Raw genomic sequence first — 27,189 nt, forward strand, 5'->3', positions numbered from 1 at the left:
CTGAGGCCACAAACCAGGCACGCCCGGGATCCTCTTCAGTTTACGTATAAGGAGAAGGTGGGAGTGGAGGATGCTATCAAGTATTTGCTGCACAAATCACTCTCTCACCTAGATGGGTCAGTTGTGCTGTGAGGATTACATTCCTTGACTTCTCTAGTGCCTTTAACACCATCCAGCCCAAGATCTTAAGGCACAAACTAACGGAGATGGGAGTAGACTCTCACATGGTGGATTGGATAGTGGACTACTTGACAGATAGACCTCAGTATGTGCGGTTGGGAGACTGTAGGTCTGACACGGTGGTCAGCAGCACAGGAGCGCCGCAGGGAACCGTACTCTCTCCGGTCCTGTTCACCCTGTACACATCAGACTTCCAATATAACTCGGAGTCCTGCCATGTGCAGAAGTTCACTGATGACACGGCCATAGTGGGGTGTGTCAGGAATGGACAGGAGGAGGAGTATAGGAAACTGATACAGGACTTTGTGATATGGTGCAACTCAAACTACCTGCGTCTCAATATCACCAAGACCAAGGAGATGGTGGTGGACTTTAGGAGATCTAGGCCTCATATGGAGCCAGTGATCATTAATGGAGAATGTGTGGAGCAGGTTAAGACCTACAAGTATCTGGGAGTACAGTTAGACGAGAAGCTAGACTGGACTGCCAACACAGATGCCTTGTGCAGAAAGGCACAGAGTCGACTGTACTTCCTTAGAAGGTTGGCGTCATTCAATGTCTGTAGTGAGATGCTGAAGATGTTCTATAGGTCAGTTGTGGAGAGCGCCCTCTTCTTTGTGGTGGCGTGTTGGGGAGGAAGCATTAAGAAGAGGGACGCCTCACGTCTTAATAAGCTGGTAAGGAAGGCGGGCTCTGTCGTGGGCAAAGTACTGGAGAGTTTAACATCGGTAGCTGAGCGAAGGGCGCTGAGTAGGCTACGGTCAATTATGGAAAACTCTGAACATCCTCTACATAGCACCATCCAGAGACAGAGAAGCAGTTTCAGCGACAGGTTACTATCGATGCAATGCTCCTCAGACAGGATGAAGAGGTCAATACTCCCCAATGCCATTAGGCTTTACAATTCATCCGCCAGGACTTAAGAACTTTTTAAAAGCTATTATTAATGCTTTTTGAGATAGTGATTTAGATGCATATCATATTTTTTACTGAGTTAAGTATTGTATGTAATTAGTTTTGCTACAACAAGTGTATGGGACATTGGAAAAAAAGTTGAATTTCCCCATGGGGATGAATAAAGTATCTATCTATCTATCTATCTATCTATCATACAGTCAGAATCTAGCTGCTCCATTGACTGCTTTAGATACACTTCAATACAAACTATCCCGACTCTTTAACTGACGAAAACATAAACCTTACCGACCGTCGTTACTTTTAACAGAATCGGCGTTAACATTTTAACTCAACATATCGATTATCTAATGACTTACAGCATTGCTTCACTGTGTCTTTGGTGCATAGAGAAACCCTAGCCGGCGTTATGGTGGCACATGTGAGTGACCCCCACCCTTGCGTGTATCTCAAACCGGTAATTTCCCACAAGGCGCGGCGAACCCGGATGTGACGTCATCGCAGCCGCGATGTATTACAGACAAATAAATTGATTTAAACAATCCGAACTTTAACTAAAAAAAATGCTAACAAATTACTAAGCGAAAATATTATAAACTAAATAACTGCCATAAAGGCAGCACACTCCCCGCTTGACCTTCATAAGGTCACAATGAACATAATACAAACTTCAGTCTCTAAATCAGTCATTAGGTAGAAGTAGAATGACTTCTGTAACAGGCCTTTGGAAAATTTTCCCATCGCCTTGGTCGGTAGTTTTCAACTCGACTTTCCTGACACGTCCATCCCTACTAGGGAATGTGGCAGTGATTCTGGCCATTGGCCAGCAGTTGCGGGCGATTTGCTTGTCCCTGAGCAGGACTAAGTCTCCAACTTGAAGGTTCCTTCTCCATTGCTTTGTGTACAGGTCCTTATCAGAGAAGTCCCCTGGTGGAGGGGCAGCTCCTGCCTTCTGCGTAAGGAGCATTGGTGGCAAGAGTATGAAGGGGTTTTCCGGGTCAAAAGACACGGGTAGGGGTGGTCGTGCATTCATAATGGCTGTGACCTCTGCCATTAGTGTGCCCAGTACCTCGTGAGTCGATCGGATGCGTTGCTGCATCTCAGGTTTCCTTTTCGTGGTTTTTTGCAAGGACGTGAACCGCTTGACTGCCTGCTCTTTGTTGTTTGGCAAGCACTGGCGTGGTTCTCTGAAAGGTAGTGGGGCGACCCCACTATTTGCTTTGTCTCTGAAGACCTTGGTGTCCTCTGTTTTTAAGACGATGGCGTCTTGAGCCGATGGAGCAAGTTGATTATCATGCTCCTTTTGAGCAAAGACTAACTGACCCAGCGTCTCGTCAGATACTTTGCGCTTGTTAAAGCCTTGTGGTGCTTCCTGGACGCACATGGAACTTGTGCGGGGTTGAAGAATCGTATGGCGGCTACTCTCTAGCACATTGGTCTTGAGTGTGTTAACCGTTGATTTGTGTTCGTTGCCAGGGCACACCTCTCCTATCACCACCCAGCCCAGATCCAGGCGTTGGGCAAAGGGGGCGTCGTGTGGTCCATTGACCTGCTGCCTAACCTTGTGTACCCGGAGAACATCCCTCCCTAATAGCAGGAGTATTTCTGCTTCTGGATCCAGCTCTGGGATGTGTTTGGCGATGTGGTGGAGATGTGGTTGGTGTAGCACCGCACTTGGCGTCGGGATCTCAGTGCGGTTATTCAAGATTTTCTCGCACTCTATGAGTGGAGGGAGACAGATGAGGACTTTACCATCCAGGGACTCGATCTGGAAGCCTTCGGCCCTCCTTCTGTAAGTTTTCATGTTGCCTGAGCAAGTTCTAAGGTAGTATGGGAACTGCTCACTCTCAATGTTGAACAAGTTAAAGAACTCTGGACTGACTAGCGAGCGGTTGCTCTGATCGTCCAGAATTACGTAGGCTTTGATGGCCTTGTCTTTGGCTCCCTTAGGGTACACCTTAGTGAGACAGATCTTTGAACAAGAACGGCTTGCCTGAGCTTGACCGCAAACTTCCGTACAGCTCGAGCTGACAACGGTTGTCCTGGAGTGAGCTTCTCCCTCCCCGCCGTCCTGTTGTGAGGGTGAAGGAGCGTTGTCAGTTCGCGGTAACGGGCCGGGGTGCATGGCCCCATCGTGATTAGTTGTAAAGACTTCAGTCTTAAGCGCTGAAGCTGGTTTAGTAATGTTGGAATTATTCAAAGTGGATTTATCTGGCTTGGTGTAAATTGTACTGCTTCCTGGACCTATGAGGCTAGGATCATTTCGCTTCTTCGCCTCCTTGCACACAAACCTAGTGAAATACTCGAAGGGAGGAAATCGACCTTCGTGTTCTTCCTTGTAATCTGAGGCAACGGACAACCACCTGTCCTGCAGCCCAAATGGAAGTTTGTCCACGAGTTGTCTAATCCCGGTTGGAGTGTCTAGGTATACTAGACCAGCTGAGTAGCCATCTTCTTTGGCGCCTTGAATCTCCATGAGTAAATCTCCGAATTCTCTTAGCTTGGTGTGGTCCTTGGCTGACACCTTAGGAAAATTTCCCAAACATTGGCATAGCGCCGCCTCAATAATTTCGGGGGCTCCGTAGCCCTCCTGAAGTCTCTCCCATGCTTTCTTCAATGCTAGCTCAGGTTTGTTGATGTACACTGAACGCATGCGTCTCACCTGTTCACATGATTCTTTCCCCAGCCATTTTGCCATAAGATCCAACTCCTGGGTTGCTCTGAGCTGGACTCCGTCGATAGCAATGGTGAATGTGGAGTGCCATGCATGGTAATTTTCAGGTTTATCGTCGAACTGGTATAGTCCTGAAGTGACGAGATCCCGTCGTGCGAAATACCGTGCTACGGATTCGTCTGCAAGTGGCGTGCGGGCTGAGGGAACATGTCCACGGGTACGCGACTGAGGGCGTACATCTGTTATGGAATTTGCTGGTCTGGACTCGGTCTTTGCCTCTCTTCTCCCCAAATCTGGTAAGTTTGGTGTCGAGAAGTACTTGTCGTGAGCCCTTGCATTCCTGGATTCATCGCGGAGTTGCGAGGGTAAATTGTCTTCCTCGGATGGATGTGATGCTGTCGGGCCTCTCTGAGGCTCCTCAGGAAGTTGGACGTTAACTAATGAGGGTGGAGTGGAAGAACGAATCTTCCAGCTTGTTTGAGATTGGACATAGTCTCTTGTGCGTTCCAACCTGATCTTTTCTGAAGTAGATTTTCCGTCAACCGGATCATGCATTTCTTCAGCATCTTCTATTAACTCTGCTTCCACCCCGGCAGCTGCTGCTTCTCGTTCTACCTTCAGCACTTCTAACTGTGCCTCTACCCTTTTTCTTTCCAACTCGTTTTCGGCTTCTCTGGCAGCCTTTTCCCTCTGGTTTTCGGCTTCTCTGGCAGCCTTTTCCCTCTGGTTTTCGGCTTCTCTGGCAGCCTTTTCCCTCTGGTTTTCGACTTCTCTGGCAGCCTTTTTCCTCTTGATTTCGGCTTCTCTGGCAGCCTTTTTCCTCTGGATTTCGGCTTCTCTGGCAGCCTCTTCCTTCTGGTTTTCGGCTTCTCTGGCAGCCGCTTTCATCTTTACTTCTAATTCTTCTTTGGCAAAGCGCGCTCGCACCTTGGCGGCTTCTGCTTTAGCTCTTGCTTGGGTGGCCTTACTTGATGCCCTACTGCCCCTGTCGCAGGATGGCGACGACTTTGGCAACGACTTGATGCTGGACCGAGTTGACATGGCTGCACTTTAAACACCTGATAATGCCGCTTTTTCACTGTAACGTTCTCGCTCGGGTGTGACGTAACGCCGAGGTAAACGTCGAGATAAACCAGAATCAATGCAAACAAGGCCGCAGTAAGATTAACCATTTACTGTTCACTCTTCACATTAACGCATGGTGAAAACTGTTGAAAAACAATACAAGATTGGTACAGTGTTTGTTTCCTTCTAAATATCACATTTACATTGTGAATACTTGCAAAGGTAAAACTACAATAACTACATTACATTAAAGTGCAGCATACAGTCAGAATCTAGCTGCTCCATTGACTGCTTTAGATACACTTCAATACAAACTATCCCGACTCTTTAACTAACGAAAACATAAACCTTACCGACCGTCGTTACTTTTAACAGAATCGGCGTTAACATTTTAACTCAACATATCGATTATCTAATGACTTACAGCATTGCTTCACTGTGTCTTTGGTGCATAGAGAAACCCTAGCCGGCGTTATGGTGGCACATGTGAGTGACCCCCACCCTTGCGTTCATCTCAAACCGGTATTTTCCCACAAGGCGCGGCGAACCCGGATGTGACGTCATCGCAGCCGCGATGTATTACAGACAAATAAATTGATTTAAACAATCCGAACTTTAACTAAAAAAAATGCTAACAAATTACTAAGCGAAAATATTATAAACTAAATAACTGCCATAAAGGCAGCACAATCACATAAGATTCTTGCTTGGCAGTTGAAAACAGAACAGGCTTCTAAAACAATAAATGCAATTAGAACAAGTGTAAATAAGGTTACTTATAAACCTTCAGAAATTAATGAAACTTAAAAATTTTTTTATACTGAACTATATCAATCAGAATCACAAAATAAGATTGCTGAGATAGATAAATTTTTATCACAAATAATCCTTCCAAAATTAAATTTGGAAGAACAGAAAGGATTAGATATGCCCTTTACATTAAAAGAGGTTGATGAAGCTTTAGGGTCACTTCAGAGTAATAAATCCCCAGGAGAAGATGGTTTTCCTCCTGAATTTTATAAAAAATTTAAAGATTTATTAATTCCTCCTTTTATGGAATTAATATATCAAGTGGAAAGAATGCATAAACTCCCACAATCTTTTTTAACAGCGATCATAACTGTATTGCCAAAAAAAGATAGAGATCCTTTAAAACCAACATCATATAGGCCTATTTCTTTGTTGAATACAGATTATAAAATAATAGCAAAAATTTTATCTAAAAGAATATCTAAATATTTACCAAAATTAATACATATGGATCAAACAGGTTTTATTAAAAACAGACAATCAATGGATAATATAACCCGGTTACTTTGTATAATTCATTTGGCACAAAAAAGAGAGGAAATGAGTGTGGCAGTTGCTTTGGATGCAGAAAAAGCATTTGATAGATTGGAATGATAGATAGATAGATAGATAGATAGATAGATAGATAGATAGATAGATAGATAGATAGGTAGATAGGTAGATAGATAGATACTTTATTCATCCCCATGGGGAAATTCAACATTTTTTCCAATGTCCCATACACTTGTTGTAGCAAAACTAATTACATACAATACTTAACTCAGTAAAAATATGATATGCATCTAAATCACTCTCTCAAAAAGCATTAATAATAGCTTTTAAAAAGTTCTTAAGTAGTTTACTTAAATACATTAAATACAATCAACCCCGGCACTTTAACATATCTTACTCCTGGCGGTTGAATTGTAAAGCCTAATGGCATTGGGGAGTATTGACCTCTTCATCCTGTCTGAGGAGCATTGCATCGATAGCAACCTGTCGCTGAAACTGCTTCTCTGTCTTTGGATGGTGCTATGTAGAGGATGTTCAGGGTTTTCCATAATTGACCGTAGCCTACTCAGCGCCCTTCGCTCAGCTACCGATGTTATACTCTCCAGTACTTTGCCCACGACAGAGCCCGCCTTCCTTACCAGCTTATTAAGACGTGAGGCGTCCCTCTTCTTAATGCTGCCTCCCCAACACGCCACCACAAAGAAGAGGGCGCTCTCCACAACTGACCTATAGAACATCTTCAGCATCTCACTACAGACATTTTTTATTAATGGGATTTTTTATTTAAGGTATTGGAAAAATATGAGTTTGGAAAATCTTTTATACAATGGATTAAAACCTTAAATACTAATCCTCAAGCTAAAGTAGTTACAAATGGTCAGATTTCAACACCATTTTGCTTAACGAGGTCAACTAGACAAGGCTGCCCATTATCACCTGCTTTATTTGTATTGGCAATAGAAACATTAGCTGAATTAATTAGAACAGATTCAGACATGGGGGGGGGGGCTTTACAGTTAATCAAGAATATAAGATTAATTTATTTGCTGATGATGTTTTGATTTATTTAACAAACCCATTGCAATCTTTGCAAAGATTATCTTTTAGATTGGAAGAATATGGGAAAGTATCAGGGTATAAAGTAAATTGGGATAAAAGTGAAATTTTACCCCTTACCAAAGGAAATTATAATCAATGTCGATTAGTAACTCAATTTCGATGGTCAATAAATGGGATAAAATATTTAGGTATTAGAGTTGATAATGATGTAAAAAATTTATATAAACAAAATTAATGCTGTAAAAATGAATATATTTCCTAGATTGCAATATTTATTCCAAACTTTACCAATACAATTACCTCAAAAGTTTTTTCAAGAACTGAATAAATATGTAAGGAAATTTCTTTGGAAAGGAAAGATGTCAAGAATATCATTGGAAAAATTGGCATGTAAATTTGATTTAGGAGGGTTACAACTTCCAAATTTTAAGAATTATTATAAAGCAAATCAACTTAGATTTATTGCGTCTTTTTTTGATGAAGAAAAACCGGCATGGATTAGAATAGAATTAGATAAGATAGGAGAAAACATACCAGAAGATTTTATATATAAATGGAAATTCAAATGGATACGGGAAAAAAAGGAATCTCCTATATTAAGACACTTGATTGATTTATGGAATAAGGTAAATATGGACGATGAGATAAAGAAATCTTTATTAGCAAAAAGAACTTTAATTCAAAATAGGCTTATTCCTTTTACAATGGATAATAAACTTTTACATAATTGGTTCCAAAAGGGGATTAAATATATAGGTGATTGTTTTGAAGGAGGTATATTGATGTCGTTTGATCAATTAAAAAATAAATATAAAATATCAAATAACACTCTTTTCTGTTATTTTCAATTAAAGGCTTATTGATGAGAAAAGCTGGGACAAACAATGTTGATGCCAAAACCTAGTGAAATAGACATATTAATTCAAAAAGGAAAAATTAAAAAATTTACATCTTGTATGTACAATTTGATTCAAAAACAGACAATTAAATCAGGAATTCATAAATCAAGACAAAAATGGGAATCTGATTTGAATATTAAAATTGATGGAAAAAGCTGGTCAAGATTATGTTCTGATAGTATGATAAATACAATAAATGTTCGACAGATTAGTACAATATAATTTTTACATCAATTATATATAACACCACAGAAAATAAATAGATTAAATTCAAATATGTCTGACCAATGTTTTCGATGTAATCAAGAAATTGGTACTTTTTTACATTCTACTTGGTCTTGTTTTAAAATTCAATCATTTTGGATAAATCTAAGACTTTTATTGGAACAAATTACTGGAGTACAACTCCCACATAGTCCAATATTATTTTTATTAGGAGACATTGAAGGGACAATACCGAAACTTAAATTGAATAAGTATCAGAAAAAATTTATAAAAATTGTATTGGCAGTAGCCAAAAAAGTTATAGCAGTTACTTGGAAATCTGATTTATATTTAACTATGGATCATTGGAATAATGAAATACATAGTTGTATTTGACTTGAAAAAATTACATACAATCTAAGAAATGAATATGATATATTTTTGAAAATTTGGCTCCCATACTTACAAAAGATAGGATTAAATACATAGGTCCTTTGAAGATAAAATTATAAAGTAATTGGGGAAAGTAAAAATAAATATTAAAATTATTTTGAACTCCATGGAGCATGTGGGGATCCTCTGATATCCAGGCAATCTTTCTCTTCTTTCTTTTTTTTTCTTTCTTTAGACAAGGGTTAAGGGGGCGAGGGTTAAGGGGAGGGGGGAGGGTTAATATTATTTTTCTCTTTCTTACTATTTTATCATTACATTTATTCTTTGTAATTTTCTAAAAAATTAATTAATAAATAAATATTTTTTAAAAAGGCTACTATCAGCTATATTAGTGATGCTGGAGTTTCTATCTAAAGAGGTAGTTCAGAGAGAGGTAAATTATTGTAAATTTAAACTTTGCTGGAATCGTGTGCATCTCTGTGTAAAATCTGGGTGGGAGGGGTATCTCATAAGTTGCAATGGACTGCACATGCCTTCACGTCTTTAATAAGACTATTTGAGCATCTGCCACATGCAGAGCTATAGCTCAGCACTGAATTGACACATTCAGGACGTGAGAAGTAATCACTGGATGGGGTTTTTGGTCTAATGTCAGATTATGGTCACATTCTACATCATTCTAAATTGCAGGTAAGGGAGCAAACAGTCTGGGAGGTTTGACCAGAAAAGGTTTGATCTCCTCTTGCTTGCCTGGATGTTTGCCGTGTGTTGCTGCATTTGCTTTAATAAACATTAAGTGCACTAGAAAAAAAAAGAACGAATCCATGATAGCCGATGGATTTTATACCAGTGATGGAGAAGCGATTGGAGAGTATTCTCTGGGACTGGATTTGCTCACATCTGGATGGCTTTGTGTGGAGTAGTTGTTATGTCTTGCAAACTTCATTGAGGTTTTTCAGGAGGTGAAGAAGGTGATTTATAACGGGAGCAGTGGATGTTGACTACATGGGCTTTAGTAAGGAAACTGAATGGCTTCTCATGGTGGGTTGATCCCTGTGATTAAGATTGAGGTGAATGAGGAGGGTGAGCACCGGCTGCCTGTCTCTGGATTGCTCGCTGCCAGGGAGGGAAAGGCCTGCCGCTTTGCCTGGAGAGTGTTACCCAAGTTTTCTGTGCTTTGGATGTGGACTTGGACTAGAATTCTTTTTTCATTCCTATAGCTTTTTAATATTCTGTGTTTTTTGCCTGATCTTACTCATTTTTTTTGCAGGGAGGAGTATTTTAGGGTTGAAGTGCCTGTTCCCATTTTGTTCTTTATTGTGTGGGAGGAGCGATTTGGAGGTTAATGTGCTTATTCTGTTCCTGTTTGCTTCTTTTGTGTGGGGAGGGGGGATTTGGAGATTGATGTGCTTATTCTGTTCCTGTTTGCTTCTTTTGTGTGGGGAGGAGGGATTTGGGGATTGATGTGCTTATTCTGTTCCTGTTTGCTTCTTTTGTGTGGGAGGGGGGATTTGGGGTTTGAAGATCATGTCACCTTTCTTTTCTTTCATGGCTTCATGGCTAATCGGAGAAGAAGAATTTCAGAATGTGAACTTTGATAATAAGTGAACCTTGGAACATTCTGAGATGCACAGGATCCAAGGGGAGTTGTAAACACAGTATATATACAACATATAAATGACTGAGACAAAGTTGTAGACAGGTGAGTTGGCAACTTTGCAGACAACACAAATATTGGTTGAATTAAATTGTGGGTAGTGAAGTAAGTTGTCAAAGGATAGAGTAGGTCACAGATCATTTGGAGATCTGAGCGGACAAATGGCAAATAGAGTTTCATCTGAACAAGTGAGGTGTTGCACTTTGGAAGGTCAAGTGCAAGTGGAAAGGATACAGTTATTGGTACTGATGTACAGAGGAATTCTGGGTCCAAGTCCAATCTTCCTGATAGTGGCAATGCAAATAGATTGTGTGGCAAAAAAAGATGTGTATGAAATGCCTGCCTTCATCGCTAGGAGCATACAGTACAGGAGTCAGGAAGTCATGATACAGCTCTATTAAACTTAATAAGATCTGTACTTGATTCTGGCTGTGTGGCTAAGAGTGGGTGGAGGAAATTTGTCCTTGCAAAGTTATAATTTGCTCAGATTCTTTTTCTTAAAACAGCTCATTCTAGCAGTAGGTCAGATTTACTGCTGGAAGCTCTTCAAACTTTATTTCATATTCAAAGTATTGGTCTACATGTCTTCTGCTTATGGGTTCCTGCGCATAGAGGTGTTGAGGGGAATGAGCGGGTTGATTGTTTGGCCAAAAAAGCTGTTAAAAGTTCATCTGTGGATACAGACCTTCCACTTAGCAAATCAGAATCTCAGGGGTTGGTGGGGTTACGAATGGAGGATTATGGCAAGACATGGGATAATGGGCATAAGTTATGATTACAGAATACACCAAACTGTTGGATTGATGGGAGAAGGGGGTAAAACAAGAAGGGAAGGAATTATATTGACTTGACTTAGTATTGGGCATACTGTGCTTAATTCTTCCTTGTATCTTGTTGGAAAACTCTGGGATGTGTAGGTTTTATCATTATGAAAGAGTAGAACATACTCTTTTACAATGTGAAGATTGAAAGAAAGCAAATGCAGGCTGCATGACTAGTTTTGGTTTTTGAAATTTTTCATTTTTCTAAACTTTACTAAGTAATGGAATTGAATTTAATTCACAATATTGTCTTTCATTATTTACAAACAATAGTGCTCTTTGGGGTAATTTAGTTTTCATTTGATAAAGAACTAAGGGGTTTTATTTCCCAACTCTCTACAACACACTCCAGTCCAGTCGGTGGTGGGAATGCACCTTTAAGTTGGACTGCCTACTGCCATTAAAAGGAGGAGGAGGACGAGGACGAAGGAGGAGGAGGATGAGGTCGAGGACGGAGGAGGAGGAGGACAAGGTCGAGGATGGAGGAGGAGGAGGAGGAGGAGGTGGTGCTAGTCTGTAAAACTTTGTCTAGGCAGTACTTGGAACTTGATGTGCTGTTCTGCCTGCCCCATTACAGGAAGGATACGGTGTCTTTGGAGAGGATGTGGAAGAGGGGTACCAGGATGCTGCCTGGATTAGAAGGTTTGAGCTATAAGGAGAGAAGAGCGATATGCCCAGGACGTGGCCTAGAAGACTAGCACACCTTCAGGGTGTCAGATCTTTGAGGCTCTGGAGGCGGGCGGACTCGAAGTTGATGCTGCCGCCTGGTGCGTCGTGGGAGATGGAAGATCGAAAGCAGCATTCTGGCTGCTGGCTGTGTGTGACCAGAGACCCGAGTCCTTTGGGGACAGAGCTCAAAAAAAGTGATGCAACAGACTTTTAACACCATAAATCGGCGAGTTGTTTTGTAATATCTCCTCTCTCGCTGTGAAACAGGGACACAGCTCTTTTTTCCCTTATTAGGAAGAGGGAGAACCTGTGGTATGTCGAATACCGGGTGAACGAGTAGTCTTTGGGGTACTGCCAGTCTGTGTCTTTATTGACACTTTGCTACACGCTTGAGTGCTCGGTGGGGTTGCCGATGCTTTTTTGCTGGTGGGGGAGGGGGGATGGTCGTTGCTTTGCTGCTGATTTTGTGTGGGAGGGGGGATCTGGGGGGGCTTAGGGGTTCTAACATTTAACTGTTATTTGTTCTTCGGGGCACTTCTCTGTTTTTGTGGTTGTTTGCGAAGAAAATGAATTTCATGCTGTATATTGCATATATTTCTTTGACATTAAACGTACCTATTGCCGGGGTAAGAAAGTATGAACTATAACGAGAGGTTAGACAAACTTGGATTGCTTTCTTTGGAGTATCATAGGCTGGAGGGATGCCTGACAGAGGTTTAAAAAGTTATGAGAAACATAGATAAGGAAGGCAGTCAGAATCTTGTCCTCTCAGTAGAAATGTCAAATAGTGAGAGGAAAAAGAATAAAGGGATATGCAGGACATTTTTTTTAACAGAGAGCAGCATGTGACTGAAACAGGCTGCTAGGGATAGTGTTGTCAGCAGTTATAACAGTGGCATCCAAGAGACTTTCAGACAGACATATGAATGTGCAGGGAATGAAGGGATGGGGATCATGAACAGGTGGAAGGGATTAGCTTAATTCAGAATAGACACTGAGAGTAAAAAACTCATTCCTAGTCTGTACTATTCCATGTTTTCAAAAGCTTTGATGTACAGAGCAATCTTATGGTGCAAGTTCGCAGCACCCTGCAAATGGAAACACAGGTAAATAGGGTGGTAAAGGTGGCTTGGAGCTCTCTCCTCCCAGCTGGAAATCTCAAGTACTAGAGGACATGGGATTAGGGTGAAGGAGGAAATTGTCTGGAGTGTGTCACAAGGTAACTGAGAGGAATGGGTACAAACAAAATGTCTAAAATATATTCAGACAGGAGAAAGAACAAGCAGGGAATGGGGAATATGAACCACAGGCAATTACATGGGATTAGTTGTATTAGGCATTTTGTTTGCCACTGATATTGTTGGCCAAAGAGCCTGTTCTGTTCTGTACTGTTCTGTTATCTGATGGAAACCTCTGTACCTGCCCTGTTAAGCCAGTTGGGACATTAGTTGAACAGACAAGTTCAATCACTGTTTTCTAAACTGCAAGGGAAAAAGTAACTAAATTATCTGATCTTTCATGCTGTGATAACTCTCACAGTTATTAATCTGGTAAGCCTACCAAATCTTTGGATAGACTACACTGTGAGTATATCTTGTTTTAGATAACGAGAACAAAGCTCTGCACAGCCTCACCCAAAACGTCGACTGTACTTTTTCCCATAGATGCTGCCTGGCCTGCTCTCCTCCAGTACTTTGTGTGTGTTGCTTGGATTTCCAGTGTCTGCAGATTTTCTCGTTTGTGATTTGGTCCTCTTACCTCAGAGTCTTGTTTCACTATCAATTATTCTCATTTTCCAGGGACCATGGCCCAACCTGATCAATCTTTCCTCAGAAGACAAGCCCTTCATCCCAACAATCAACCAAATTCCCTGAGCTCCCTCTTCAGTGTGTGTCTCTAGTCAGCCTGTTTACAGACCGTGCACTAAAACTTCCTGGATACATCTAACAAATTCACTCATCTAATCCTCTTGCACTAGGTCAATCAATGTTAAGCAATTAAAGTTCCCATGATAGCAACCCTGTTATATTTCAACCGTTTAAAAATCTGCCTCCCGATCTGTTCCCCAGTGTCTTTGTTTCTTTTGGAGGGTCTATAGAATGCTCCGAATAGAGGGATTGCTCCCTTCCTGTTTCAAACCTCCCCCCCTCACTGACTCAGTAGCAATCCCTCCATGTCACCCTCCCTTTCTGCAGCTGTGATACTCTCCCTAACTAGCAATGCCACTCCACCACCTCGTTTACCACCCCCCCCCCCCTTTTGAAATATCTAAACACTGGAACATCCAGCAACTGTCTTTCCCTGGTGACAGCCAGGTCTCTGTCTCTGTGATGGCCACACCATTGTAGTTCCATGTACTGACCCATGCTCGAAGCTCATCAGCCTTGTTATTTCTTCAGCGGTTTGAACGGGGCGCGACTGTGCAAACGCGTGGAGGTCGGCCAGTGAGAACGGCGAGAAGTGTTTAAAAATGAGACAGATTTATACAGCGGGTGTTAGAGAAGCGGGCATCTGAGTAGGAAGGCTTTGGCTCAATGGGGCTGCGGCAATAAAGGGTTGAGGCGAGGTAGGTTATCTGTAGAATACAGACAGGAAGTATGTGTGTGAGGCCGGTTTTCTGTGCTTGGTGTCAGATGTGGGAGGTCCTGGAGACTCCCAGACTCCCAGACGGCCACATCTGCACCAGGTGCGTCGAGCTGCACTTCCTTAGGGACCATGTTAGGGAACTGGAGATGCAGCTCGATGACCTTCGTCTGATCTGGGAGAGTAAGGTGGTGATAGAGAGGAGCTATAGGCAGGTAGTCACTCCGGGGCCTGGGGAGACAGTTAGCTGGGTAACAGTCAGGAGAGGGAAGGGCAAGAAGCAGATGCTAGAGAGTACCCCTGTGACTGTACCCCTTAACAATAAATACTCCTGCTTGAGTACTGTTGGGGGAGACAGCCTACCTGGGGGAAACAACAGTGGTCGTGCCTCTGGCACAGAGTCAGGCCCTGTGTCTCAGAAGGGTAGGGAAAGGAAGAGGATGCAGCAGTGATAGAGGACTCTATAGTTCGGGGGTCAGACAGACTATTCTCTGGATGCAGGAAAGATACGCGGATTCTAGTTTGCCTCCCAGGTGCCAGGATCCCGAATGTTTCTGATCGTGTCCACGATATCCTGAAGTTGGAAGGAGAACAGCCAGAGGTCGTAGTACACATTGGTACCAACGACATAGGTAGGGAAAGGGAGGTGGTTCTGAAAACAGACTACAGGGAGTTAGGAAGGAAGTTGAGATGCCGGACCTCAAAGGTAGTAATCTCGGAATTACTGCCTGTGCCACGTGACAGTGAGTATAGGAATAGAATGAGGTGGAGGATAAATGCGTGGTTGAGGGATTGGAGCAGGGAACAGGGATTCAGCGTTCTGGATCATTGGGACCTCTTTTGGGGCAGGTGTGACCTGTACAAAAAGGACGGGTTACACTTGAATCCCAGAGGGACCAATATCCTGGTGGGGAGGTTTGCTAAGGCTACTGGGGAGAGTTTAAACTAGAATTGCTGGGGCTGGGAACCGAACTGAAGTGACGGAGGAAAGGGAAGTTGGCTGACAAATAGAGAAAGCTTGGAGTCAGTGTGAAAGGGAGGATAGGCATGTGATAGAGAAGGGATGCACTCAGACTGGTGGTTTGAGATGTGTCTAATTTAATGCGAGGAGTATTATGAACAAAGTGGATGAGCTTAGAGAATGGATCAGCACTTGGAGCTATGATGTTGTGGCCATAACAGAGACTTGGATGCTGCAGGGGCAGGAAAGCTACTTCAAGTGCCAGGCTTTAGATGTTTCAGAAAGGACAGAGAGGGAGGCAAAAGAGGTGGGGCATGGCACTGCTGAGCAGAGATAGTGTCACGGCTGCAGAAAAGGAGGAAGTCATGGAGGGATTGTCCATGGAGTCTCTGTGGGGGGAAGTTAGGAATAGGAAGGGGTCAATAACTCTACAGGATGAGTTACCCAATAGTAACAGGGACATCGAGGAGCAGATAGAGAGACAGATTCTGCAAAGGTGTAATAACAACAGGGTTGTTGTGATGGGAGATTTTAATTTCCCAAATATTGATTGGCCTCTCCCTAGAGCGAGGGGTTTAGATGGGGTAGAGTTTGTTAGGTGTGTTCAGGAAAGTTTCTTGACACAACATGTAGATAAGCCGACGAGAGGAGAGGCTGTATTTGATCTGGTATTGGGAAATGAACCTGGTCAGGTGTCAGGTCTCAGTGGGAGAGCATTTTGAAGATAGTGATCACAATTCTATCTCTTTTACCATAGCATCGGAGAGGGATAGGAACAGACAAGTTAGCGAAACGTTTAATTGGAGTAAGGGGAAATATAAGGCTATCAGACAGGAACTTGGAAGCATAAATTGGAAACAGATGTACTTAGGGAAACATACAGAAGAAATGTGGCAAATATTCAGGGGATATTTGCGTGGAGTTCTGCGTAGGTACATTCTAATGAGACGAGGAAAGGATGGTAAGGTACAGGAACCGTGGTGTACGAAACGCTCAAAAAACTAGGTAATGTTAGAGATCTAGAAGATTATAAGGCCAGGAGGAAGGAGCTTAAGAATGAAATTAGGAGAGCCAGAAGGGGCCATGAGAAGGCCTTGGCAGGCAGGATTAAGGAAAACCCCAAGGCATTCTACAAGTCTGTGAAGAGCAAGAGGATAAGATGTGAGTGAATAGGACCTATAAAATGTGACAGTGGAAAAATATGTATGGAACTGGAGGAGATAACAGAGGTACTTAATGAATACTTTGCTTCAGTATTCACTACGGAAAAGGATTTTGGCAAAAGGCTGTTGTAAATCTAGTCAAGAAGAAAAGAAGAGCTTATGAAAGGTTCAAAAAACTATTTCATATACTTCCTGCATTCAGATATAACTATCAGTCTTGTATTCATAATCCTTTTCAATTTCGACTTCTGTTACACTGCCACTCATTGCACTGACTGAAATTTTGCCCTGTCATCTGTCTGTCCTTCCTCAAATTTTATTACAAATGCCTTTGTTTGTATAGCAACTGCACCATCCTCAGCCCTAATCCCCTATCACTACTGTACTCATCCTCTACCCACTTCCTTTCTGAGTCCCAGAACCAGACTCAGTGCCAGAGCCCTGCTCACTGTGTCTTTCCCCCAACACCAGACAGAGTGGTATACTAGTTATTGAGGGGAATGGCCACAGGGTTACTCTGCACTGTCTGTCTACTCCCTTTCCCTCTCCTGACAGTCACCTCCCTACCTGCCTCCTGGAACTTTGAGCAGCCTCCATCACAGAGATCGAAGCCTGAGAAGGGGTGGTTCACTCAGGTTCACCAAATGAGTAGAAAAGACAGTGACTCGTGGCAGTTTGGAGCTTTGAGCAGCACAGTGCCCAATCAGTGGGATTGATTGACAGAAAGAAACTAAAGTAAGGCAGAGGCAAGTGGAGCAGCCATTGTTGGAATGACCGTCGATGGAGTGGACGGAGAGAGAATTGGGATTTTGATGCTTCAGCTCTTCCTTGCTTCACTGAGGAGAGGCTTGAGTGAGAGAAAGTGAAAAGCTGTAGGTATTTTTCCCCCACAGTTTATTATTGTTTTTCCTTCTTTATATTTGCTCAGATAGAAAATCAGGGATGCCAGGCAAGATAGTTGAATGTTCCTCTTACAGGATGTGGAAAGACAGGGAGTCCTGCAGTGTCCCTGACGACTACAACTACGAGAAATGCATCCAGCTGTTGATTCTAACACTCCATGTTAAGATGTTGGAGCTGCAACTGGATGAACTCTGGATCATTTGAGAGACTGAGGGGGTGATAGATAGGATAATTAGAGAGGTAGTTACAACCAAGGTGTAGGGCACAGGGTGATAGTCAAGAAGGGGAAAGGGGTTAAACAGCCTGTATAACTGTCCTCCTAGGGGACTCCATTTTGCAGCGCATGGAGTGAGACGCGTTTTACAGCGGCTCCACTTTTTTACATGTTGTACATCCCACTGACAGATTCCTTTCAAGTCTGATGATTTATTACTTTTGTTGAAGGATTTATGATTTAATTACGATGGCCGGAAGTCGATCTGGTATTGAATTGAGAAGCGGCAAGACTTTTCCCGAAACGGAACAAACTGAGCAAATAAAGAAACTGGAGGAACCTGTTACTTTAGCAGGAATACTCTTTTCAATACAAGATATGAAGTTTGAACTTGGATCACTCAATACTAAGATTAATATGGATAACAACTGGAAGCTTGAAAAATCTATTTTTAATGTCCAAGAATCTTTGAAGAATTTGGACTTTCAATTTCAGATGCTCAAGCAGACTACACATCAAATCAAGAACAAACACGAACGATTCAGGCAAACTATTAAAGATCAAGAAGTGAAGATGTCTTCGATGGAAAAGAAAATTAATGAAATTACCTCGGAACCATCCAAAATGAAGAAAAAAATGATTGACTTAGACAGTAGAGCTCGTCGGAGGAATTTGCGTATACTGGGTCTGCCTGAAAATACTGAAGCTTGTGACCTGTTAAAGTTCTTCTCAGATACGCTGTACTCACTTTTTAGTGAGACCCTTGAAGCAAGCCCTTTACTCGATAGACTCCACAGAATTCCAGAATTACACCCTCGGCCAATCGTGCTTTGTTTGCGTTATTATACAACCAAAGAAGCCATACTTCGAGAGGCCAGAAGAAAGTGAAAGTTCATCTTTAAATCAACAGAAATTCGTATAGTTGAAGATTTTCCCCCTGAGATTTTTGCCGAAAGAAGGAAATACCGAGAAGTCATGAGCGAAATGTATAAGAAAAATCTCCATCCATCCCTTCGGTACCCAGCGTGGCTGATAATCTTTCCTGCTGATTCTCAGCCACAGAGGATCTACTCCCCTGATGAGGGCTGGCAGTATATTAAAAATCTCCAAGCTAAGCCGAATGTAACCTGAATAGGTAACTCTGATGTATGAGATGTTTATAGATGCTCTGAGCAAAGTCTATTCTACACTTTTTGAAAGTCCATATGGGACTTGGCTGATTTAATTTTTCTCTTTATTTGTTAATAATTAGTATATATTCATAATTGCTTTGTAGGGGACTTTTACAGTATTATATTATAGAGGTCCGTATAGGACCTGGCTTGAATTATTTTTTTCTATTCTTTTGTTTGTCTCAATATTAATATAATTTTAGGTTTGATATATATTAATCTAATTTTCTGTATGACTTGTAAGTTTTTTTGAAAGAAAGAACTTTGGTTTTAATTTTATTTGCTTGGATTCACTTTTCTCTGAATACGTGATTAATATACTTTAGATGAATTTAAGATGGCTGTCGCCAGTTACGTTTTTATTATATATAACATTGCAATATTTGAAATTTGTTTGTCTTTTTTATTATGGCTAAATTGTGGGGGGATGAGTATTTCAATTTTAATATGCGTAGCTGCAAAATGGAGGATAGGGTCAAGGGTTATTAGTTAGCATGCGATCAGCCTATTAGTTGCTGTTTTTTGGGCTTTGCAGGTGGGGGGGCTATTAGAATAAGTTTCCTTTCCGATTGGGCGGTTTTTTTGATGGACATTTTCTCTCAAACATCTCACTCCTGCTAGTCATAGCTGTTCCTTTTGGTTAAATGTGTGCCTGTGCATTAGTTTTCTTTATAAAATATCAAATTAAATATTAAACATGGATGTTAATAAAATTAATATAATCTCTCAGAATCTGAATGGTGTGGATCATCCTATTAGATAGATATAGATAGATAGATAGATAGATAGATAGATAGATAGATAGATAGATAGATAGATAGATACTTTATTCATCCCCATGGGGAAATTCAACTTTTTTTCCAATGTCCCATACACTTGTAGCAAAACTAATTACATACAATACTTAACTCAGTAAAAAAAATATGATATGCATCTAAATCACCGTCTCAAAAAGCATTAATAATAGCTTTTAAAAAGTTCTTAAGTCCTGGCGGTAGAATTGTAAAGCCTAATGGCATTGGGGAGTATTGACCTCTTCATCCTGTCTGAGGAGCATTGCATCGATAGTAACCTGTCACTGAAACTGCTTCTCTGTCTCTGGATGGTGCTATGTAGAGGATGTTCAGAGTTATCCATAATTGACCGTAGCCTACTCAGCGTAAAAAGATTTTTAAGAAATTAAAAACACTTAATGCAGATAGTATTTTTGTGCAAGAAAATCATGCACGGAGACAAGATGAAGACCATTTTTTTAAATTTTGGAAAGGCCCTTTATATCATTCTTCGTTGACTAGTAAAGTTAGAGGGGTATCTATTTTTGTTAACTCTAAAATCCCTTTTGCACATTTTAATACTATTACTGATTTGATTGGAAGATATTTAATTGTTACTGGTTTATTATGTGATCAAATGCTAGCTTTGGTGTGTGTATACGCACCTAATTTAGATAGTCCTGAATTTTTTAAGAAGCTTTTCTCTGAGCTACCAAATCTGAATGAATATAAGCTGATTATGAGTGGTGACCTTAATTGCTGTCTGAATCCGGCGATCGACAGTCCATCAACCAATCCGTCGCTTCCCAATAAAGTGGTGGCTTATATTAATTTTTTTCTACTAGAATATGGCCTGGTAGATATCTAGAGATATAAACACCCTATTGACAAAGATTTTTCTTTTTTTTCACACATTCATCATAAATATTCTAGAATTGATTACTTTTTTTAGATACACGTTTGCTACACTCTGTTGTTGAGTGTGTGTATGACGTCATTGCGTCGTCAGAACACACGCCTCTGAAATTAACCCTGAAGCTCTCTGATAGTTTTTTTGAAAATGTCACAGTGGAGATTGAACCCCATATTGTTACAGGACCCAGCCTTTGTTAGTTTTATTAAGGAGCAAATTTCTATATTTTTTGAATTTAATACAACTGAAGGAACGTCAAACTTGGTTATATGGGATACGATGAAATCTTTCCTTAGGGGACAGATAATTTCATATTCAGCAGCTTTAAGAAAGAAAACTGAAGGGGAACTGTCAGTGCTTACTAATAAAATTAGAGAGATAGGTAAAACGTATTCAGTAAAACCTACTGAAGATCTATATAAGGAAAGGGTTGAACTTCAAACACAATATGATTTGCTTCTGACCTTCCCTATTGAACAGCAAATTTTTAAAATTAAAAGTTTATTTTATATACACAGAGAGAAGTCAGGTAAAATTTTGGCTGGTCAGTTAAAAGTGGCCATGGCTAGAAGACAGATTTTGAAAATACGCAGACCAGACAGAACTGAAACATTAGATCCTTATGAAATTAATAAGATATTTATGGATTTTTACTCCAATCTTTATAAATCTGAATTCTCTGATAGTACTTTTATTGTGAATAGATTTTTGCAAAAATTAAATATACCTAAAATTTCAACTCGAGGTATTAATATATTAGATGCACCTATTAAAAAAACTATATCCTCTATGCAATTAGGGAAAGCTCCGGGACCAGATGGGTATACAATGGAATTTTATAAGACTTTCAATGAAATGCTTATACCACATCTTTGTCAAACTTTTACTGATTCTATATCCTCTAGGAATCTTCCAAAAACTTTTTATGAGGCATTAATTTCATTGATTCCTAAAAAAGGAAAAGATTTATTGGAATGTGCATCCTATAGACCTATCTCTTTACTGAATGTAGATTTTAAAATCCTCTCTAAGATTTTAGCCAATAGACTTGAGAATATTTTGCCTATTGTTATCTCAAATGACCAAACTGGATTTATTAAAAATAGGTACTCACATTTTAATATTTGAAGACTGTTAAATATCACTTATTCCCCCTCAGTTAAAGAATCTGAATGTACTGTGTCTCTGGATGCAGAGAAAGCTTTTGACAGGGTGAAGTGGCCTTATCTGTCTCAGGTTTTGAAGAGGTTTAATTTTGGTGTGGGATTTACTTCCTGGATCAAACTGATTTATCAAGCCCCAGTGGCTGCGGTTATAACTAATAATTAAAAGTCTCCTTACTTTAGATTATATAGAGGAACCTGTCAGGGCTGTCCTCTCAGTCCTTTATTATTTAATTTGGTTTTAGAACCACTTGCTATTACTCTTAGGGATTCTAATTCTGTGCAGGGTATTAAGAGAGGGGATAAACTAAATAAGATTTCATTATATGTGGATGATTTATCACTTTAAATTTCAGATGCTAGGAAATCTATTCCCTTTATGTTATCTATATTTACTGAATTTAGTATTTTCTCTGCTCCTATATCTTATGGTCTTGTATAAAAGTTAATTATTTCCTATTAATAATTACTCTGATTATTATGATCAAATACTTTTTAATATTGCTAAAGTCTATTTTACTTAACTTGGTATTAAAATTACTAAAAATTTTAAAGACCTATATAAGTATAATTTTTCTCCTCTAATTGAATATACATAACAAATGCTCTCTAAATGGTCGTCTATGTTGATGTCATTAATTGGTCGAATAAATGCTATAAAAATTGTAATTTTACCGAAATTTTTATATAGATTTCAAGTGGTTCCATCTTTTGTTCCGAAAATGTTTTTTGATAGAACAGATTCCATGATCCTGTCATTCATTTGGAATAATAAAAGCTCCAGAGTGAATAAATCTTTATTGCAAAAATCAAAAAAAGATGGAGGACTGGTGCTACCAAACTTTAGATTTTATTATTGGGCAATTAATATTCGTTATATCACCTTCTGGATTCACGGTATAGATAACCAGGACTGCCCTTCATGGTTACATTTGTAGGACAATTCAGTAAGGGGGTTTCCTTTAGCTTCTTTACTAGGAGCTCCTCTTCCTTTTTCATTCTCCAGGATAGGTAGACAAGGTCTTGGTCCTATTGTTAAACATACTTTAAAAATTTGGTTTCAGTTTCGTAGGTCTTTTGAATTAAATAACTTTGTACTCTCTCGTAATATCCATTTTAATTTTTTCTTTAAACCATCAACTCTGGTTAAGGTCTTTTTAATATGGAAAACCAAGGGAATAAAAACTTTTTTAGATTCGTTTTCAGATGATTGTTTAATGTCTTTTTCACAGTTAGTGGATAAATATGATATACTGTATCTAGTGCACATTTTTTTAGATACTTGCAAGTTAGGAATTTTTAATCTGATTTTCTACCGAATTATCCTTTGTTCAATTACCAAAATGATACATGAGGAAATCTGCAGATGCTGGAAATTCAAACAACACACACAAAATGCTGGTGGAACACAGCAGGCCAGGCAGCATCCTTATAGGAGATCCTTATAGATGCTGTCTGGCCTGCTGTGTTCCACCAGCATTTTGAAATATGATACATGCTATTTTTCAGCTCAAACTGCTTCAAAAACGATTGACAGCCATTATATATAAACCATTAATGAATGCTCGTACGGTGCCTAATGATAAGGTTAAATGTGCTTGGGAAATGGAACTTCAGCACTCACTTTCAGATGATCAATGGAGTAAAATTTATTATCTAGTTAATAATTCATCTATTTGCACACATCACTCCCTAATTCAGTTTAAGATAGTACACAGGGTGCATATGTCCAAAGATAAACTAGTGCATATTTTTTCTAACATAAGCCCCACCTGTGACAGATGCAACGCTGAGGTGGCTACTCTAACTCATATGTTTTGGTCCTGTGCAAAGTTAAACAATTTTTGGAGGGATGTTTTTAGAACATTATCAAAAGTTATAGGTGTGGACTTACAACCTAACTCACTTACAGCAATTTTTGGGATTATTCCAAAGGAAACAGGAAGTGTTCCTGTTTCCTCTCAACATGTGACAGCCTTTTCAACCTTACTGGCTAGGAGAGCTATCTTGTTATACTGGAAAGATTCTAATCCACCTACTGTTTTTTATTGACTCTCCTCCATTATGTCCTGCCTAAGTTTGGAGAAAATTAGAAGCCGGACGTTTGACACATCTTTTAATTTTGAACAAGTATGGTGACCTTTTATTCAATATTTTCATTTGATTTAAATTTTTTCTTCTCTCTTTTTTATTTTTTTAGGTAAACTTTTTTTTTGTTTTTTGTTTGTTTCGTTTTTGTCCCTCTTCATCCATAAAGGTTCAGAACTAACTAGAAGTATGTTTTCTTTTCCCTTTATTAATTTTATCCTCAAATGGACTGCCCAGTCTCTTTTTTCTTTGTTTTAGGTTAGATTAGTGTATCAAAAATTTCTAATCTTTTTTTTCCTATGATCTGTCAGGAGGAGTTCTGGTTTCTATGACTTTGATAGTATATATCCCTTTTGTTGTTTGTACACTTTTTGCATTATATGTTTCTTATAACTTCTCCTCTGATTTGTATCCTTTTTTTGTTTAAAACCTATAAAACAGATTGAAAATTTTAATAAAAAGTACCCCTGTGGCCATCCACCACAACAACAGGTACTTTGGTTACTGTGCCAAGTGGTGACCTAGCAGAAGAGAAGGTGGGAGGAGGGGGCAGTAGAAGAGGCAACGTGGTGATAGGGGATACTTTACTGAGGAGAATGGAAAAGAGGTTCGGTGGATGAAAACAAGATTCCTGGATGGTATGTTGTGTTCCGGGTGTCAAGCTCCGGAACATCTTGGATCGAGTCCTCAACTTTCCAAAGTGGGATGGTCAACAGCCAGAGGTTGTGGTCTATGTAGGTACCAATGACATAGGCAGGAAGAGTGATGCTGATCTCAGGAAGTTAGGTGCCAAGTTAAAGGGCAGGACTTCCTGGGTTCTGACTACAGGATTGCTATGCATGCCATACACTATTGAGAACAAAAATATGAAAATTATACCCTTTAACTCATGGCTAAGGAGTTGGTGCAGGAGGGAGGGCACAAGATATTTGGATCATTAGACTCTCTTCTAGGGAAGGTGGGACCTGCACAAAAGAGACGGACTGTACTGGAGTTGGAGGAGGTCTACCATCCTCACAGGAAGGTTTGCTCGTGCTTCACATGGTGGTGGGGGGAGAGGGTGTGGGGAACAGGGGAGGAGGGGTGCAGAATGGTTTAAATTGGAGTTGTAGTGGATGTTGTCTACAATGACTTTAGTAAGGCATTTGACAAGGTCCTACATGGGAGGTTGGTCAAGACAGCTCAGTCACTCAGCATTCAAGATGAGGTAGTAAATTGGATTAGACATTGGCTCTGTCGGTGAAGCCAGAGCTTGGTAGTAGAGTGTTACCCCTTTGACTAGAGGCCTGTGACTAGTGGAGTGCCAGAGGGATCGGTGCTGGGTACGTTGTTGTTTGTCATCTCTCTCAATGAACTAGATGATAATGTGGTAAACTGGATCAGCAAATTTGCAGATGACACCAAAACTGGGGGTGTAGTGGACAATGAGGAAATCAATCATGGCTTGTAGCAGGATCTGGACCAGCTGAAAAATGAAATAAAATGAAATATGACAAGTGGTATTTAATACAGGCAAGTGCAAAGTGTTAATCTTCATAGGACCAACCAGGATAGGTCTCACACAGTGAGTGATAGGACACTGAAGGGTGCGGTGGAACAACGGAATCTGGGAATACAGATCCAGAATTTGTTGAAAGCAGTGTCATAGGTTGATAGGGTCATTAAGAAAATTTTTGGCACATTGTGTTTCGTAAATCAAAGTTTTGACTACAGGAGCTAGCTGCTATGTTGAAGTTGTATAATTTGGAGTATTGTGTACAGTTTTGGTCACCAACCTACAGGAAAGATGTAAATAAATTTGAAAGAATACAAAGAAAATTTACAAGAATGTTGCCGGGTCTGGATGATCTCAGTTACAAGGAAAGATTGAATTGGTTAGCACTTTATTCCTTGGAACATAGAAGATAGAAGTAAGATTTGACAGAGGTATACAATATTATGAGGGGTATAGATAGGATAAATGCAAGCAGTCTTTTTCCATTGAGGTGGGGTGGGACTACAATCAGCTCATGAGTTAAGGGTGAAAGGTGAAAAGTTTAATGGGCTCATGAGGGGAAACTTCTTCACTCGGAGGTTCGTGAGAGTGTGGAACAAGCTGCCAACACAAGCAGAGCATGCAAGGTCAATTTCAGTGCTTAAGAGAAGTTTGGTTAGGGACTGTACATGGTTGGCAGGAGTGTGGAGGGCCATGGTCCCAGTACAAGTCGATGGGGGTAGGCAATTTAAATGGTCCAGCATGGACTACATGGGCCAAAGGGCCTGTTTCTGTGTTGAAATTTTCTATGACTCTGAGACTAAGGTTTGAGAAGAAACTGAAGAGTTGTGAACAAAGCCTGGTCCTTCATGCAAACCAGAATCTTCCACTGATTCTGTCTACAACTCCCACTGGGTTGGAAAAGCAGCCGATATAATCCCAGCCCCGACGCACCCTGGTCATTCTCTCTTTTACCCCTCCTATTGAGTAGAAGATACAAAGCCCAGAGAGAACGAACCACCAGACTCGAGGACAGTTTCTATGCCATGTTTATCAAACTCTTGAATAGATCTCTCACACACTACCATTTGAACACTTGTACTCCCAATCTAGATCAATGCTGCCCTCACACCTCATTGTGTAACTGTGTAATTACTTGCACTGAAATTTCTCTGCAACAACAACACTATATCACACATTGATTTCATTTTACTACCTCAATATACTTATGTTGAAATGATCTACCTGGATGGCATGCAAAACAAAAGCTTCCCACTATATCTTGGTACAAATGGCAATAATACTCACCGAGAACACGCAGTTCAACTGCAGATTGTTTGAAGTTAGTTCTGTCTTCAACTGAACATATATATTGTCCTTCATCATCTCGCCTTACGTTCTTTATTCTGAGGGAAACGTTTCCTTTGGTAATTTCATCTTTAAACAGTTCTGTCCTTCCTCTGTAATCCTGGTGTTGAGCGAGGGGGTCATCTTGTCCATGTCTGTACACGTGGATGGGTGAGCTGAGACCTGATTTCAGCCACTGCACTGCCATGTTGCTGGCAGAGGTTGGTGGGAGCAGCTCACATTCCAGTACAACATCTTCACCTGCAATGGCTACAAAAGGCTCATCGGGTACAAATAGGAAAAAATCACCTGGAGAGAAATAATTGATAAGACAAGGAACCCATATTGAACATTGATGAGGAACTTGTTACCCAATATACAGTTCAACTACAACACAACCAGGACTGTGAACTCAAATGAAAAGAATCTCAATAAGTATTACGATTTTGATTACAAACGATCAAACTGAAATGGGTAAGTTAGTAGCTGGTTTTAACACAAGTTTGTATATAAATTTACTACGGATTATAATAACAATATTAAAAAAATATTGGTTCTGCCCCTACTTCTACCCTATCCCCTCGAACCATCAAAATA

At 40.4% G+C, this 27,189-nt stretch overlaps 1 protein-coding gene across 2 annotated transcripts in view; it reads right to left on the reverse strand.

Moving 5' to 3' along the window:
* Positions 1–27,189, reverse strand: part of LOC140720497 (butyrophilin subfamily 3 member A2-like) — a 68,415-nt gene that overhangs the window by 25,328 nt on the left and 15,898 nt on the right. For both annotated transcript variants that reach the window (XM_073035353.1, XM_073035347.1), the window contains one exon: positions 26,554–26,901. In XM_073035353.1, coding sequence (XP_072891454.1) covers positions 26,554–26,901 — 348 coding nt within the window. The remainder of the gene's footprint in view (positions 1–26,553; positions 26,902–27,189) is intronic.

The sequence above is a fragment of the Hemitrygon akajei genome, chromosome 2 (assembly GCF_048418815.1).
Source record: "Hemitrygon akajei chromosome 2, sHemAka1.3, whole genome shotgun sequence".
In the NCBI taxonomy this organism is placed as follows: Eukaryota; Metazoa; Chordata; class Chondrichthyes; order Myliobatiformes; family Dasyatidae; genus Hemitrygon; species Hemitrygon akajei.